The sequence below is a fragment of the Carcharodon carcharias genome, chromosome 3 (genome assembly GCF_017639515.1).
Source record: "Carcharodon carcharias isolate sCarCar2 chromosome 3, sCarCar2.pri, whole genome shotgun sequence".
Classification (NCBI taxonomy): Eukaryota; Metazoa; Chordata; class Chondrichthyes; order Lamniformes; family Lamnidae; genus Carcharodon; species Carcharodon carcharias.
Window position 1 is genome coordinate 36,197,295 of NC_054469.1, and position 17,193 is coordinate 36,214,487.

General features: G+C 46.9%; 1 protein-coding gene across 4 annotated transcripts in view; it reads right to left on the minus strand.

The window, feature by feature from the left end:
- Positions 1-17,193, minus strand: part of esyt2b (extended synaptotagmin-like protein 2b) — a 232,009-nt gene that overhangs the window by 27,685 nt on the left and 187,131 nt on the right. For all 4 annotated transcript variants that reach the window (XM_041184073.1, XM_041184070.1, XM_041184074.1 and 1 more), the window contains 3 exons: positions 9,425-9,499; positions 6,060-6,146; positions 1,618-1,767 (listed from right to left, as the gene is read on the minus strand). In XM_041184073.1, coding sequence (XP_041040007.1) covers positions 1,618-1,767; positions 6,060-6,146; positions 9,425-9,499 — 312 coding nt within the window. The remainder of the gene's footprint in view (positions 1-1,617; positions 1,768-6,059; positions 6,147-9,424; positions 9,500-17,193) is intronic.

A 17,193-nucleotide genomic window follows, 5' to 3' on the forward strand; every position in this document is an offset into this window, starting at 1 on the left:
ATGATCAGCCATGATCATAATGAATGGCGGAGCAGGCTCGAAGGGCCGAATGGCCTACTCCTGCTCCTAGTTTCTATGTAATACCATTTACCTAGATACATTTTTACATGGGGCAGAATTTTGCCCTTGGCGAGCATGCTCGGCAGGGGTAGGGGGAATGGTTGGGAAGCTGACTGCCGCCCATGATCGGCACCACACTGCAATTTGATGTGGGTGGGCCAATTAAGTCCCGCCCAGCATGGAACGCGGGCAGCAGCGCTCAGGCTGCCTGTGTGGGAGGGAGGAGGGGTGCAAGCGGGCCTAGCGTGAACTTCACGCATGCAAGCCAAAGAGCACTTCAATCTCCCTGAGGCACGTAGCTGCCTCAGGAGGAATGAAGCACTGTTTAAAAAAAACTAGTGCACAAAATAAAAATGTCATAAAACATGTCCCCACATGTGACTCTGTCACATGAGCTGGAACATGTAAGTTTTTATTTTATTTTTATTTGCTTCAGGAACCCTCATCCCACTCGTGGATGAGGTTTCCTAAAAAAAATGCAAAGGCCGCTTGGCCTTTTTGCCTGCCTGTCAACCATTGGGTTGAACAGGCAGTAAAAAATCCAGGACAACTGTTAACCTAATGGTCTTAATAGGCCTTTTAATTGTTGGTGAGCGCGCTGCTGCCTCTGGTGGCACCCAACCTAACATCACAAGAGTGCACGCTGACGTCAGCACGCTCGGCTGATGCCAACATGTTTTATTTCACGCTCCGGCGTGTCGGGAGCGCGCCCGCATGCCCAGTGAAAAATCCTGCCCATGGTGTTGATTGTAATTCGCTGCTTCCCTTCTGGCGAGGTCTATCCTCAGCTGCTTCTTTCAGTGCCATCCCCTGGCTGCACTGCAGAACTAACTCCCCAAAGTACCAGGTAGTACAACCTCGTAGTAGAAATGTTTTTCATGGATGACAATGTATATTATTTACTTTCAAAAATCATTATCACATCCTTAATAAAGTTCTAACGTGAACTGTTAACAAGTTGGGATAGTCATACCTTCCATTTAACACCCAATATATGGTGTAATATTGATGGTTAAGTATTAAAATGGATAATACTGCTGCATTTGTTTTTCTTTTCTCAAGTGTAAGGCAAGTTAACATTCCTCTTCGGGTCAAAATTTGGCTAAAGGGGTGATTTTAGACATGGATAATCTGTGAGGTTGCTTATGAAATTAAAATCAGCAGCAAGAACTCAGTATTTGGCATTTAAATATCACACGCTGGATGGGTGGAGCATATTCCTAATGACTATAGCTGTTGCTCTGCTCCTCCTGCAGTCCAGCAAGGAAGATACAGAGAGATGTGATTACATCAATAGAGGCTTAAAATTAAAAGGGAGAGTTGCCTTTAAAATATCAAGCATTGCCAAATGAATTATTTTGTTCAAGGAGTCAGCACAAACAGGAATATTCTGATGTTAGCAAAGTTTTGCCGTTGAACACCAGAAACATGATTGTTCTCTGAAAACAATTCCATTTTAGCAGGAGCTGGTCACTAACTTAAAATAACTGCCTTAACTGGAGAGAACAGGAGATGGCCTTTTACTTAAAGAGATACAAAAACACTGTTCACACATACTCTAAGCATTATCTTCATCTTGATTGTACTGCTGGGACCCGAATTGTTTAATTGAAATCGCTGGTCCATTGTTAGGCCTTCAGCTTCCAGCAACTGTTTAAGAGGCAGGTTAAATGAACCTAGCGAGCACTGGTGATGGTCATCCTTAGCCTGGAAAAAGCAAATAACATAAACAATAAAGCACCAAGCAACAGATATTGAAACAGAAACAACAAAATGATACCATAATTTTGTAATATCGGCTGGCAGACAGGCTTTGTGCTCCAATTCCCCAAATGAATCCCCCACCAGAGATAGTGAATACAACCATTTCCAAGTTCTGCAACTACATCAGGATGAGCAGCTGGGTGGGGGCTGTACAACTGATATGAGGAGCAATGGAGGGAGTTACAGTAAATTGAATGGTGGGACATCTAAACCCAGTATTGCATATTGTTATGAACACAGCTGATATTAATTGCTGCACAAACCAAATCTCAGAGGGAAACATGGCTTTTGGGCTTCTTTTTGTATTTTGAAAACGAGAAGTGGATGTACTGATTTCAGCAGTAAGTCGTCCAGTATCACTTTTAGGATTAAAAAAATTAAAAATAAAAGTTTTATTACAAAGAATAAAACAAAACTTAAGCACACAAGATTACAGATACACAGTTAAACTTACAAAACATTTCCCCCATCACCTCCCCCAGGCACCACACTTAAAGTACAGCCACGCTCAGTGCTTCCAGCCCAGGACTGCTGCAGGAGGGGCAGCAACATTACCACTCTAGTTTGGTAGAGACTTGGTCAGACTCACAAGTAAACATCTTCCAGGCAACGCTCCCTTCTAGATGTTCAACTTTAAAGAACCCAGTAATATTACCCAAGGCAAACTGCTGTAGCTTAAATAAAGGCATGCCACATGACCTGTAACACTCTTCCACTCTGCTGTAAAAATTCAAACTTCAAATTAAACTGCTTTTTGCAGCCCAAGACTTTTCTGGCTTGAATGGATGGTTGATTCAAATTGCATCCTCTTTCAGCTATAGTTCCAGCTGCTAAATCTCACATCTCACAGCTCAACAGCCAAACAGCTACAACCCCCCTAAGCTCTCCACCGTAACTCTAAAATACCCTATTTCCCCCTTTCATCTCAGGTTCCATTGTTTTCACAACTCTATGAAACTCAAATTTTTCCAAATATAAGATCTTTCATGTTTCCACCTTGTCTTTGCTTTTGGGTCAATAAAATATAAGATCTCCCCTTCTATTTACCAATGGAACTCCTGTAAAATGCAAGCATGTCCCTTTCTAGCTTTGATATTTAAACAAACTCTCCACTTATCTAAAAATGCAAACATTAGATCTAACCTACTCACTTGTACCTCAAACCTAACACCTTGATACTTTTCACGTTTTACACCCCCAGGCAACTTGTCTCCTATTGATCTCTGCCCAGCTTAATTAAATCACACGTATCTGCATGCGAACACGTGCACACATGACTGAATACCTTGCATTTTTGCCAGAAAAGCATGTGTCCAAGCAGGTATAACAGGTAAAACAATGTGAAACATTCTTTATAAGCCTTTCACCCTAAACTATACCCTTGCTAAGAGGTAAGCATTGGCACAAGTTCAGTGTAGGATGACTTTCAGGAGGCATGTCAATTGTATGCAGTTCTCGGCAATAGTGGTTAGGTAATGAGTTTGCATTTTGGGAAACTACGGGGGGATTTGCACTAAGTGCGGTAACGGGCAGGAAAACCGACGCTTTACCCGGCGGCTGCAATGGCGTCTTTTCACGCCATATCGTCCCAAACCCGCTGCATTAATTATGCATTCCCAGGATACACTCCGTTTTGCTGGCGGGCGGGCTCCAATATGCCTGCCATGCCATCACCTCCCCCAGGCACCACACTTAAAGTACAGCCACGCTCAGTGCTTCCAGCCCAGGACTGTTGCAAAGACATGGCCCCGAAAGGCAAGAAAACTGCAGCCCTCAAGCGCCTTTTAGATGCCATGGAGGACCACTGTCCTCTAACCCCGCTCTGCCTGCAGGAGGGGCAGCAACATTACCACTCTAGCTTGGTAGGCGATGACAGTGGGGATCAGTGGCAATGCTGCACAGAAGAGGTTGGCCATCCAATGCAGATAGAGGATGAATGATCTCATCCATCCAGTCAGGGTATGGCAACCATTTCAGCATTCTAAACTCTCAAACTCAAGCCCATCATATATTTCCTGGCATCGCACTGACTGCCAGCTCAAGGGACATCACCCATCCTCACACACATACCCTTATGTCAATCTGGCCTCATCTTCTCTGGAGACTGCCTCCTCAGTCCTCACTATCTTGAGGCCACTAGCATAGATCAACATGTGCCCACAGTACTGTACAGTACAACCCCCTCATCCTGCAGCTTCTTCCCTTCCCCAAGCAAGCTCTAGCCCTGCAGCTATTGAAAAGCCACCCACATATGGCGGATCTGGTAGGCAGTGACCTGCCCGTGAGCCCCCTAAAAGTGATGTGGTGCTGTCTATGAAGCCTGGTGCTGATGACTACAAGTGCTGACCAAAGCAAGGTAGGCAAACAAATCTTGAAGTCCCAAGCGAAGAGCAGCCCGCCAAGTGCACGCCTTATATATGCTGTTGTGAAACAATATGCTGTTGTGTTTTTGCTGCCGACATGGGCAGACGATCCAGCGGTGGGGGATGAAACCGGCCGGCTGGCCTTATAATGATATACTGATGTTTACAATGAAGTTCCTGACGTCCGATGGCGGGAAACACAGACCACCATCAACAGGGTGAGCAGGCAATCGCAAACTGTTTCACCGATTTTTGGCTTTCTCGCCATTTTATCTGTTCTTACCACTGAACATGCCTAACGCCAGTGGGAACTGAAAATCCCGGCTTGTGAGTGGAATTTAATGAGGACAGTGGGTGTTGGGAGGGGGTGACATCGTCATCAATATTCCGTTGACCTGAACTCTGGGAGCCCCCAGAGAATCAAGTCCCTAACTGGCAGTGGGAACCCTGCCGCCTGGGCTCCTGGCTCTACGAGAGACATTTAATTCTGGGACTTTCATTAGTAGGGAAGAAATCCCACCCCTGAGCACTGCTGGTCAGAGGCCAGCAGCTCTCCATTACTGGCAGTAATGCCAGGAGCAGTGATTCATTGTGGGATCACTGGAGAAAGGTAGGTGACAACAGGATGGAGGTTATGGGGATGAGGTCGCTGGTGTGAGGGGAGTCGAAGGAAAGGGATGGGGGTGGTTCTCAGCAGGCACACCCTTTCTGATGCTAGGTCCCTTGATCAGGGTTTACTTAGTCTCCCCACATGGCGAGCACCCCCCACCCCGCCGGTGGTTAAAAACCTGCAACAGTCGGGTGAGGCCCTTAAGTGGGTATTCATTTTTTCTTCTTTATTTTTTCATGGGATGTGGGTGCCGCTGGCAAGGCCAGTCACCACTGATTGTTGCCCATCCCTAATTGCCCTTGAACTGAGTGGCTTTCTGAGCCATTTCAGAAGGCAGTTAAGAATCAACCATATTGCTGTGTGTCTGGAGTCACATGTAGGCCAGACCAGGTAAGGATGGAAGATTTCTTTCCTTAAAGGACATTAGTGAACCAGGTGAGTTTTAACAACAATTGCATGGTCACCATCACTGAGACTGGATTTATTTTCCAGATTTATTAACTGAATTCAAATCTCACCAGCTGTCATAGTGGATTGAACCCATGTCCCCACAGCGTTAGCCTGAGCCTCTGGATTACTAGTCCAATGATATTACCACTACACCACCAACTCCCCAGGTCCCCCTTAAGTGCCTTAATTGGCATTCAGGCAGGAAGGCCATCCTGGAACCTTCCTGGCCTGGACTTAATTGGGGAAAGGTGGTGGGAAACCCATTCTGCATCCTCTTGCCCAGTCAAGCAGCAGCCCCCACCTCCAAACTTACCGCCAGAGTTGTGGGTGGGTGGGTGGGTGGGGTTTTGGGGCGGTGGTGTGGGGGGGGTTGGAATTCTGACAATGTACTGATATCTTCAGGCACAGGCCACACCCATCAACTGTCACTTATCAGGAGAAGAAATTATTCCTTTTTGTTTAAAAGATTCTTATTTTGATACATCATGTTAAAATGAACACCATTTCCTCCAATAAAGTCTGTTTACAAGCAAGCTCATCGTTACTGATCATGCGCATCACTATTAACTTTCCTAATTCTGAATTCTGGTTTAAATTGTCACATTAATACATTGTTCAGGTAAACACAGCTATTCTGAAAAGTTTCAAAATACAATACATGTAGTCTGCAAAAATCTAGAATGTGGTAGCTTTACTTAAATTTGGTTTCATTTTATAAACTTCAACAGAAATACCTAATGTATTGGTTCACAACAAGTAACATAATACAATAAAATTTTTTATGTTAAACAGCTTGTTTATAAGCACACTACCTCAATATCCAGGTCCACAGTCATTGGATTATGAATGCGGAAAGTAAACGCTTCTTCCCAGACAGGTTCTGTGGTCCGATATCGGATCTGCAAATGATGACAGCCAAGACAATGTGATAAATAAGCCAGTAACTCACTGTGGCATGCCCAGGGTATATGAATTGCAAAAAAATTTCTTGTAGTCTGCTATTAAAAATAACCAGCTGGTAGCAAGCTGTTCTATAAAATAAACAGTGCGTAAGTCATCAGGATTCAGATATCAATGAACCACTTAGGATTTCTTACGTATGAGCATTAAGGTTCAATTAGTGCATGTAAACATTTTGAGGAATCTCTGATTCTATGCAACAGACAGCTCAGTATAATTTGTTTGTGTCATGAATGTCAGGTGTATTTTCCTCCAGAGGGCTGTAGGAGGCTCCAACATCACTCAAGAAGCTTGACACCATCCAGGACAAAGCAGCCCGCTTGTTTGGCAGCACATCCACAAACATTCATTCCCTCCACCACTGACAGTGGCAGCAGTACAAGATGCACTGCAGAAACTCACCAAGGCTCCTTAGACAGCACCTTCCAAACCCATGACCACTACCACCTAGAAGGACAAGGGCAGCAGATAGATGGGAACACCAACACCTGAATGTTCCTCTCCAAGCCACTCACCATTCTGACTTGGAAATATCTCACCGTTTCTTCAGTGTCACTAGGTCAAAATCATGGAACTCCCTTCCTAACAGCACTACACCACAGGGACTGCAGCGGTTCAAGAAGGCAGCTCACCACCACCTTTGCAAGGGCAATTAGGGATGGACAATAAATGCTGGCCTAACCAGTGACACCTGCAGCCCGTAAATAAATTTAAAAAAAACACTTCGCAGTTGAATGGAAACAGGTATATCAGTCACCCTTTGTACATCACACAAATAGTAAATATACTTAGAAAGGGCATGTCTCATTGCTGGCCATACATAGGGCAGACTGGGATCTCACCCACTGACTGGAGAACTGGCAGGAGCCCCATGTAGCCTCCGTTGGTGATTGCTAATTGCCCACCAGGCATTTAACTGGTCAGTAGCAACCCTTCCCTGGGGGTTAGGACTCTGGGATCAGAAAGTCCACACCCACACACACCCACCCACCCCTCCTCACCAGAGCTGCCAGCCAAACAGAAGTTGGTGGCTCTCCACTGCTTTTCAGTACCACAAGGAGAGGTGGTAACTGCCAGTAATGCAACCATCAGAAGCCTACGGTCGCCAAAACACCCAGGCCACAGGTGAGTGAGAGTGGGGGGGGGGGGGGGGGGGGGGGGGGGGGGGGGGGGGGGTGGGGAGGCGGGAGAGGGAGGCGGGAGAAGAGGGGGTTGGGAAGGATAAAATTCTGCCTATAGTGAGCAGGGAGGATAGAGTTATTGGTAGAAGGAAGTAGCAAAATACTGTAGGCCACCAATATAGGAGTGATTAAAAACTGGGGATGTGCAAGATGCGAGAATTTAAAGAGTGCAGAGAACTAGAGGACTGTAGGAGGTAACAAAGATAGGAAGGGGAAAAGCCATGGAGGAATTTGAAAACAAGGTTGAGAATTTTAAAATTGAGGCATTGCCAGGCCAGGAGCCAATGTAGGTCAGCAAGCACAGGGATAATAAACTTGGAGCTGAATTTTGACAGGTGGAGGGGTGTAAAAATGGCTGCTATAGCCGCAGCATCATGCCCATTATTAACCTGCCACTCAGGGGGCACCTTACCTACAGTGGGAAGGCATTGGGTGGCAACTTTTTCTGTCAGCCCTTAAGTGGCCACTTAATGTCTATTTAAGGGCCTCCTCCGGCCATTGCTGCAATTTTTCATGCAGCAAGAAAGGTTGGCGGCCAGTGATGGGGCAGAGAGGTGGGGGGCTGCCTGTTTAGGCAGCCTGAGACCATCAGCGAGCCCATAACCCCCTCGAAAGACTTCCCCCTACCCCACCGTTTCCCCACTACATGCCCTGACAGTCCCCCTTGGCAGGACCTGCCAGCCTGGCCCCGTGAGACCCCGGGCTCCTCCCTTCAGGGGCTTGCTGTAGACTGAGCAGTGGCCACAGCACTCGGTGGCACTGCAGGGATGTAAGCTGCCAACCATATGATTGCTATTGACTGCGCAAAATCCTGCCTCAAACCAATTAAAAGCCTGACAGCCATTAAATGGTTGCGGAGTGAGCCAGCCAAGTTTAGGTGGGCTCACCCTCAACCTTTAAGCCAGGGGCAGGGAACCTGCCTCCTGGATAAAATTCAGCTGTTGGTGCGAGTTAGGATGTAAGCAGCAGAGCTTTTGATGAACTCTGCTTTATGGAGGGTGGAAAATAGGAGTCAGCAGGAGAGTGTTGGAATATTCAAACTAAGAGGTAATAAAGGATTTTGCAGGCTGAGGCAATGTTATGCAGGTGGAAGTTAGCAGACTTGCTGAATGAGTGGCTATGTGGTCAAAATCTCTTCTTAGGATCAAACACAGTACAAAGTTCAATCTCAGTAAGTTACCAGGGAGAAGGCTGAAGTCGGTGGCTAGGGAATGGAGTTTGTGACAGGAACCTAAGACTAAGGCTTTGGTCTTCCCAATAGTTAGTTGGAGGAAATTTCCGATCATAGTACTGCTTGGACATCGTCAAGCCAGATCTGGTGGTGATGAAAGGGCCAGTTATGCATCACCCTCGGGCAATTGTGGTGGGGAGACTGCACCATGGAAACAGTAAGCGATTTCAGGTTCACGGACATGTCGAGCAGGTCAAAAACAGTAGTGATATTGTAACAGGCAGGAGGACTGGTGAAAGGAGTTTAAGAGTGTGTTGCAAGTAACTGGACAAGATTTGAAGATAGTGCAGAGACATGGATGGTTAGTGAGACAAAGAAGTGGCCACATAGCAATATCAATGATTAAGACCTCAGAAACTGTAAAGCTCCGCAAGATGGCAAAGTTATTTACTGTAGAAGCTTAGGGAAGAAAGATCTTAAGGAGAAGATCATCTGAGCTTTTGAGAGCACAATGCGCAGCAAAAAAAAATTGAAATTAGCAGAATTATGAAAGACTGTCAGAAGCTTGAAGGTGGAAAGGAGCCAGAGGAGTGGGGGAAGAGGCTGATGAGGGGCTTGGTGATGACAGTCATGGCATTGTGATAGAAACCTGTTGCTGGAAATGGGAAACATGCAGGAAGCTAGAGAGGCAGATGAGGGTAGAACAAAATTAGAAGACAGTCAATGGGGAGGTGGGATTGGAAGGGAGATCCAGAGAAAAGGGATCAAATTGTAAAATTCTATAGAATTTGACATAATTAGTCAAAATAAATGCAGGCCTTGATGATGACTAAAACTGGACTCAATGATAGGAAAGGCCGCTTACCTTACTTTCATATGTATTATGTCCCACTGACAGCTGAACAAATGGATTAGGCTCACTGTTCATTTTCTTCGCAAACTGTAAGGTGATGAAAAACTTTGGAAGTCAGCCAAGAAATCATAAAACCTTATCTACTTAGTAATTGATAGATACAAGATATTCCATTTAGGTTTTGAAACTTATCTAAAATTTCTTTACTGTTTCAAGAAACTGAAATGGATTAGGAGGGTACAGTTGGAAGCATTTATGTAACAACCTACAGAAGTAGTTGGCATGTTCCTGGGTAGGAACGAAGATGCTGGGCAACTGCATCAAACTGAAACCATTCCAACATTATATTTTTAGCTCTTTTTTCACCCAAAGTGGGCAGTGGAGGGAAGAGTTTATTCTGTCTGCCTCAAGACACACAACACACATGTACAGAGCTTTGAACTGGCCATTAGAAAGCATATGAGAGCAGACCATATGTGACTCTACCTGTGAACTAAGCTCAACATAGCAGCATGCCCAGGTTTAGAATAGGCACTGAATGAGAGGAATGGAACTAGAACTCCTCCATTCCTTAAAACTGTGTATTGGTGCTCCAATGTGTTGCAGTCAAAATTACACTGCATTAAATATGATTAAATAATTTGCAATGTATGCAAATGGTGCTTAATTTGCAGGGCTGGTAGAGTTTTTTTAATAATTGGGATTAACTACCTAATATTATGAGGAAGAAAGGAAATGAAATTGTGAAAATTCAGCTCTAAATTAAATGAAACTGCATTTAATGTAATCCAACTTCAGTCTGTGTTTATCTGCGCAAAAGTGTGAAAGAGCGCTTCAATCTCCCCGAGGCACAGAGCTGCCTCAGGGAGGTTGAATCTTTTTTGTAAAGAATGAATAAAAGGTTAAAAAATGTATTTAAACATGTCCCCTCATGTGACATGTTTTTATATTTATGAATTTTTTTATTTAATTAATAAAAGCTTTAGAAACCTCACCCTGCTCATGGATGAGGTTTCCTAAAAAACACGAAGGCCGCTTGGCCTTTATGCCTGCCCGCCAACCTTAAGGTTGGATGGGCAGCGCTATTAATGACCTTAATCAGTTCCTCAACGGCCTCAATAGGCCGTTTACATATCAGCAAGCGCGCAGCCTACTCTGGCGCACGCCCGCTGAATGAAACATCGCGGGACTGCACGATGATGTCGGGACACACACCTGACGTCATCACGTATCATTTTACGCGTTGGCATGTCGGGCCCACCACCACACGCCGACTGAAAAATCCAGCAGAATTTTGCCTTGGTGTGCAGGAGCAACAGGGACTGTCGGGAAGCTGCCGGTGATTGACAGCGCACCGCAATTTCACACTGCCGGGCCAATTAAGGCCCGCCCAGCATGATATGTGAGAGGCAGTGCTGAGCGCTGCCTGTGCGGGTAGGGGGAGGAGGGCGAGCAGGCCTAGCGCGAACTTTGCGCATGCGCGCGAGAGAGCGCTGAATAATCTCCCTGAAGCACGGAGCTGCTGAAGATATTGAAAAAATTGATAAAGCACAGACTCTGTCACATGAGCAGAGATATGTTTTTAATTAAAAAAAAGTTTTTATTTCGTTTGTATTTGCTTTTGGAAATCTCATCCCGCCCGTGGCCACTTAGCCTTTTCGCCTGTCCACCAATCATTAGATTGGATGGGCAGTGAAAAATGAACAATTGATAACTTAATGGCCTTAATAGGCCTTTTAATTGTTGTCATGTGCTTGCCTACCAAACAATCGTGCGACTTCGCAATGACATCAGCACGCTCGGCCGACATCATTGCGCGTCATTTCACACTTGGACAGGTCGGGCGTGTGCCTGCCCACTGAGCTAAAAATTCTGGCCCTGGACTTAGCCAAGGAAACAAATGATTTCAGGAGAGAAGGGAAGAAAATTAATTGAAAAATAGATGGAGAAAGGGGATTAAAAAAAACAGCATTAAATAAATTATTCCATTTGTTTTTAATCATCAGATGACTGGACTTCAGAATACAGAGTCAGGAAAACGACACTGCCTAAGTCAAATTAAATTTTGTTTTTACACTTTCAGATAATTATTGATCATTATAATCACATATGAGAGAAGACCTTGCTCAAATTTAATTTTTGTTTGTTTTCCAAAAAAATCAGTTCTATCTACTGTTAATATACAGTCAGAAGTCACAGCAATAATGAATTATTTTTAAACTGCATAAATAAAAACATAAGCTGGTTGAAGCAGTGTTTACTGCCTGATTATATTCTAGAATTCCATTAAGTTAAGGAAAAGAAAATAATTAATGCAATGCTTTTCTTTTCTTCCTCCATCTTTTCTCAGCCAGCTTTCTCCCCTCCCTGAAGTCACTGACTACTTGCTGGGATACAATACACCGCCCAGTGGTCCTGTATTCATGTGAGCCTTCATGAGGATCATACAGGCCATTTTGTACATTGTGGCTGATCATGTCTTCACCTGGTAACCAAATATATATATAAATATAACACACAAGTACATGCACCCGCATTCCCAGAAACAGTGGTTGGACCATGATCAGGAATGGAAACCATGGTTGAATTTTTCCTCCTTAACCCAAAAAATACAGAGGGCAAATGTAGCAAAACAAATCATTTGCATTTACATTGCACCTTTCATAACCCTCAAGATATCCCATTGAGCTTTACAAGCCATTAAATATTTTTGAAGTAGTCACTTTTATAATGTATGAAATCTGGTAGCCAATTTGTGCACAGCTAAGTTCTAGAAACAGCAACGAGGTGACCAAGTAATCTGTTGCAATGCTGCTGGTAAGGGAATAAATATTGGCCAGCACACCGGTGAGAACTCCCTTGCTCTTCATTATGGGCAGAATTTTCCTGTTGGCGTGCGAGGGCGGGCCCCCACGTCTATGCGTAAAAAGATGCACAGTGACATCGGGCAAGCATCCTGACGTCACCGCGTGCCATCCTGATATTTGGGAGGGCGGGCGTGCTACAAGTTTGGATGCGTGCCCGCCATCAATTAACGGGCCAGTTAAGGCCCTTGAGGCAGCAATTGAATACGATTTTTTTGCCACCCGTGTGATCTTCAGGACGTCGCATGGGCACAACAGGCAGGTGGATAGGAGACATTTGTATAAACCTCATCCACGGACAGGATAAGTGGGATCGCGAATGTGATCTTTCAGGTATTTTGAGTGTGAAAGTTACTTATACTTGCCTGTGTAAGCAGGAAGACTTCAAAACGCATTGCAGCTGCTAAGACAGGAGTAAAAGCCTTAGTCAAGCTCTACAGTAAAGATCATTTCTGGGGCCTGCAGCTTTCAGGAAGCCTTCCCTTAGCCTGGGAATGGGAGTTGTGCTCTCCACTGGAGACACCTCCTCTGAGGAGGAAGGGAGGGCCAGAAGGGAGAAGAGGCCAGGAGTCCACATTCAGCCTTCAGGGGAGCCACCTTTGGGAAGAGGCGCAGGACCAACATTAAGTGCAAGGTGGAAGGGGCCGCAGAAGATGCCAATATGCTGCTGCCAGGGTATACAGACGGCAAAGCAGCTACCTCAATATGTCTGAGGTCCGATGCCGAAGGAGGTTCCGTCTCTCATGGGAGTCAGTCACCTCCACCTGTCAGATGATAGGCCCGGGGATCTCCGCAAAATGTGTGGGCGGGCACCCCATGCCAGTGGTTCTAAAGGTCACAGTTGCCCTCAACTTCTATGCCTCTGGCTCTTTCCGGGCTCGGTGGGTGATCTCTGTGGAGTCTCCCAATCAGTTGTCCACACCTGTGTCAAGCAGGTGACAGACGCTCCATTCAGGCGTGCATTGACTTTCGTCCACTAGTACTGGGACACTGCCAGCCTGACACAGCGAGCCAGAGGCTTCGCGGCCATTGCTGGCTTCCCCCCCCCCCCCCGTCCAGGGTGCAATAGACTGTAGGCATGTGGCCATCAAGGCACCAGCAGGTGAGTCCAGTGCCTTTGTCAACAGGAAGGGCTTCCACTCCATGAACGTGCAGATAGTGTGTGATCACAGGATGCTGATTCTACAAGTTTGTGCAAGGTACCCAGGCAGCTCCCATGATGCCTACATCCTCAGATACTCCCGGGTGCAGGGGCTCTTCAGCGCTCCATCCCGGCTGGATGGATGGCTGCTGGGTGATAAGGGCTATCCCCTCAGAAGGCAGCTCATGAAGCCTCTCTGCCATCCAAGAACAGAAGCTGAGCAGTGGTACAATAGGAGCCACATCTCCATAAGGGCTGTGGTGCCGAGAACCATTGGTCTTCTCAAGATGCGCCTCCAATGCCTGGACCCCTCAGGGGGCACACTCAAAACCTCCCCAGATCATGTGTCACCGATAGTGGTTCTATGCTGAGCTCTTCACAATCTGGAGCTGGAAAGGGGGGACGCTGTGGACGAGGAAGACATAGAAGCAGTTGCTCCGAATGCACACAATGAGTCCAGCAGAGTCCGAGGATGAGCACGCACAGGAGAACGCTGAGGGGTAGAAGCTGACCCGGCAGGGACACCTAGGAGGCTTTAATCCAAAGAACCTTCAGCTAGCACACCACAGATGGACCTTCAACACACGCCACGGCTGCAGGTTCCACACTCGATACCTGAGTGCTAAGTCAGCCTGGATACTAACATTAACTAAGGCCCTTGTCAATAAAGCTCAATGCCAAATAACTCACTCATAACACCATGACTTCCCATCCACTTGTAGAAGTAAGGAATCATCCTAAGGCATGGTAGCATGTCAAAATTTATTGAGTGAACAAACGTAACTTCATAAAGCAAAAAAAAAACGGTGTTGGACATCACACCAAGTCTTCATCAAAGTACTGTGGGAAAACATTAAAGCACCAGTGAGAAACCCATGGTGTGCCTAAGTTGCCTTAAATTTACGCTTACGGGTGCTATGTCTAGGTGCTGTCCCCTCGCTGGCACTGGCATCTGAGACAACCTGCTCACTGTGCTGTCCTGTTGGCCTCGATGATCTTGGCAGAAGTCCTCTGGTCCGTGGAGCATTTGATGGCCCCGCCTGGGAGGGAGTGGCCAGTTCCACAGCTGGCTTCTCCCCAGTCGCTGCAGCCTCAACGGTCACTGGCAGAGGGGCAGAGGGGCTGCTGCCCTCATCCGGAGCGTCCTGAGAGGAGCCAACAGAGACGACAGGCAGCTGCTGCTCTGACGTGAGGTCGCTTTTGGACCTTCCTGCTCACCGTAGATGGATGGGCAGCGAGCTGGGATACTTGGTGCCAAAACCTTCTCCCACACTGGCACTGACCGCCTGAGGCCAATGCCACTGTGAGGGCTTGCAGGTCCGAGTGCAGCCCCAGGAGGCCCTGATTGTTCTCCTGGAGAAGCCTCTCCATGATGGTCACCACTCTATCCATGGAGGAAGCATGGCACTCAGCCATGAGGCTCATTGCATCGGTGTGGACTCCTCCAGCATGGGCATCATGCCACGCATAGCCTCATGATCTCCGCCAGATCGTCCCACATACCCTGCTGCACTTCCAGCGTTTGCTGACTCACGAACGACTCCAGAGGCACATCATCAGCCACCGACCAAGCATGTACCTGGTCCCCAGGATTCTTCCGACTGGCGGCACCCTGCCCAGTCTCTGTCTCTGCCTGCACCTCAAGCGAGTGAAGTGCCCTCACCGCCGTGCCGCAGGACACTAGTCAAATATCTAATTCCCACTGAGGTGCTAGTATCTGCACTGATGCCTGTGTGGCTGAGATGGTGTGACGCTGGTGAGTGCATTTGCTCTGGGGTTTCAGGGGTGAGAGGTGGGCCCTCTGCCTCCTCCTCCCGGCCCTGCTCCAGTGATGCTGAAAGGAAGAAAAAGGACATTTGATTAGTTACAATGCAGACAATGTCAACTTGCATGCCGCTCCCCCGGGTCATTATGTGCTCATCCTTCCATAATCAACGGTCAACCTATGTTGCTAACTTCAATCACTGAGCATTCAGCAACGCCATGGCTTCTGTAGCAACGTGGTGACCTGAGTGCTCGCCAAAGATACATCCCTGTGGCACCCCAGCCTTACCGCCAGAGGTGGACCTGAGGGCATGGTGCCTCTCCAGATCCATGGCCTGCTGCTCAAAAGCTGTTGGGATGGCCAACTGGGCCTGCCCTCCAGCAGTCTGCATTCGTTCAGAGGCATTGTGTGCAGTCTTTTCCTGAAAAGCAGAGAGGAGCATTGATTAGTACAGCCTGCATCTGAATTCTCATCGCATCCCTGCCAACCCAGCTAGACTGGGACATTGCAGGACTCCAGTTCTTCGTCCAGCAGCTACCACACACTCACCCAAACAAGCCAGGGCTGACCGCCCCTCCATTGCCCAAATGCTGCCTTCTTCACATGAGGCACCACAAGGTGTCACTTTATAACTGTGAGGTGATGCACTTGGGCAGGACTAACAAGGCACGGGAATAAAAATGAATGGTAGGACTTTGGGAAGTACCGAGGATCAGAGGGACCTTGGTATACTTGTTCACCGGTCCCTCAAGGTAGCGGGACAGGTAGATAAGGTGGTTAAGGCGGCAAATGGGATACTTGCCTTTACTAGCCGAGGCATAGAATATAAGAACAGGGAGGTTATGCTGGAACTGTATAAAACGCTGCTTAGGCCACAGCTAGAGTATTGTGTGCAGTTCTGGAATCCGCATTATAGGAAGGATGTGATTGCACTAGAGAGAGTGCAGAGGAGATTTACCAGGATGTTGCCTGGGCTGGAGAGTTTTAGTTATGAGGAGAGATTGGATAGACTGGGGTTATTCTCCTTAGAGCAGAGGAGATTGAAGGGGGACATGATTGAGGTGTATAAAATTATGAAGGGCAAAGATAGGGTAGACAGGAAGGAACTTTTCCCCTTGGTGGAGGGATTAATAACCAGGGGGCATAGATTTAAGGAAAGGGGCAGGAGGTTTAGAGGGGATGTGAGGAAGGATTTTTTCACCAGAGGGTGGTGGGAATCTGGAACTCACTGCCTGGCCAAGTGTGATACAGGCAGAAACCCTCATAACATTTAAGAAGTATTTGGATGTGCACTTGCGATGCCAAGGCATACAAGGCTATGGACCTAGTGCTGGAAAATGGGATTAAAATAGTTAGGTGCTTGTTTGACTGGTGCAGACTCGATGGGCCGAAGGGCCTTTTTCTGTGCTGTAGACCTCTATGACTTTGCTAAGCAAGGAGGCACAAGCACGTGGAGCGCAAAGACCAGCAGATGGATTGGTGTCCCGCCAACTGGAAGCTCCCCTCCCAGCATGTTAGCACCCACTCCTGCTATGCACGGGAGACGTGAACTACGCTGGGTAGGCCTTAAATGGCCTGCCCACGTAAAATGGCAGCGCGGACCTGTTGCAGGCATCGATAAGGTCCGCGCCCGCCCGCACCCGCTCCCACACAGCCCGCCCGACATGGGGGAAATTCTCCCCATCATAGGATCTTAAACATCTACCTGAGAGATCAGACAGAGCTTAGCTTAAAGTCTCATCTGAAAGATGTAGCGCAGTACCCTAACTGTCCAACCTGCTCTAATCAATTTTACATTATTAACAAAAAGCTCTATAGCTGCAATTATAACAAGTTCTACTTTCTGAAATATTCCTCTCCCCAGTTGAAAGACAACACAATGGATAAGCAGAATGCAAACGGATAAAACAGTCAAATTTTCTATTCAGGTTTGTGTGGAGGACAGGTGTTGCAGGTGGAGACATGCTATCCAGTTGCTAGTTAGCAACCAGAAACTGAGAAGTGTCAAATG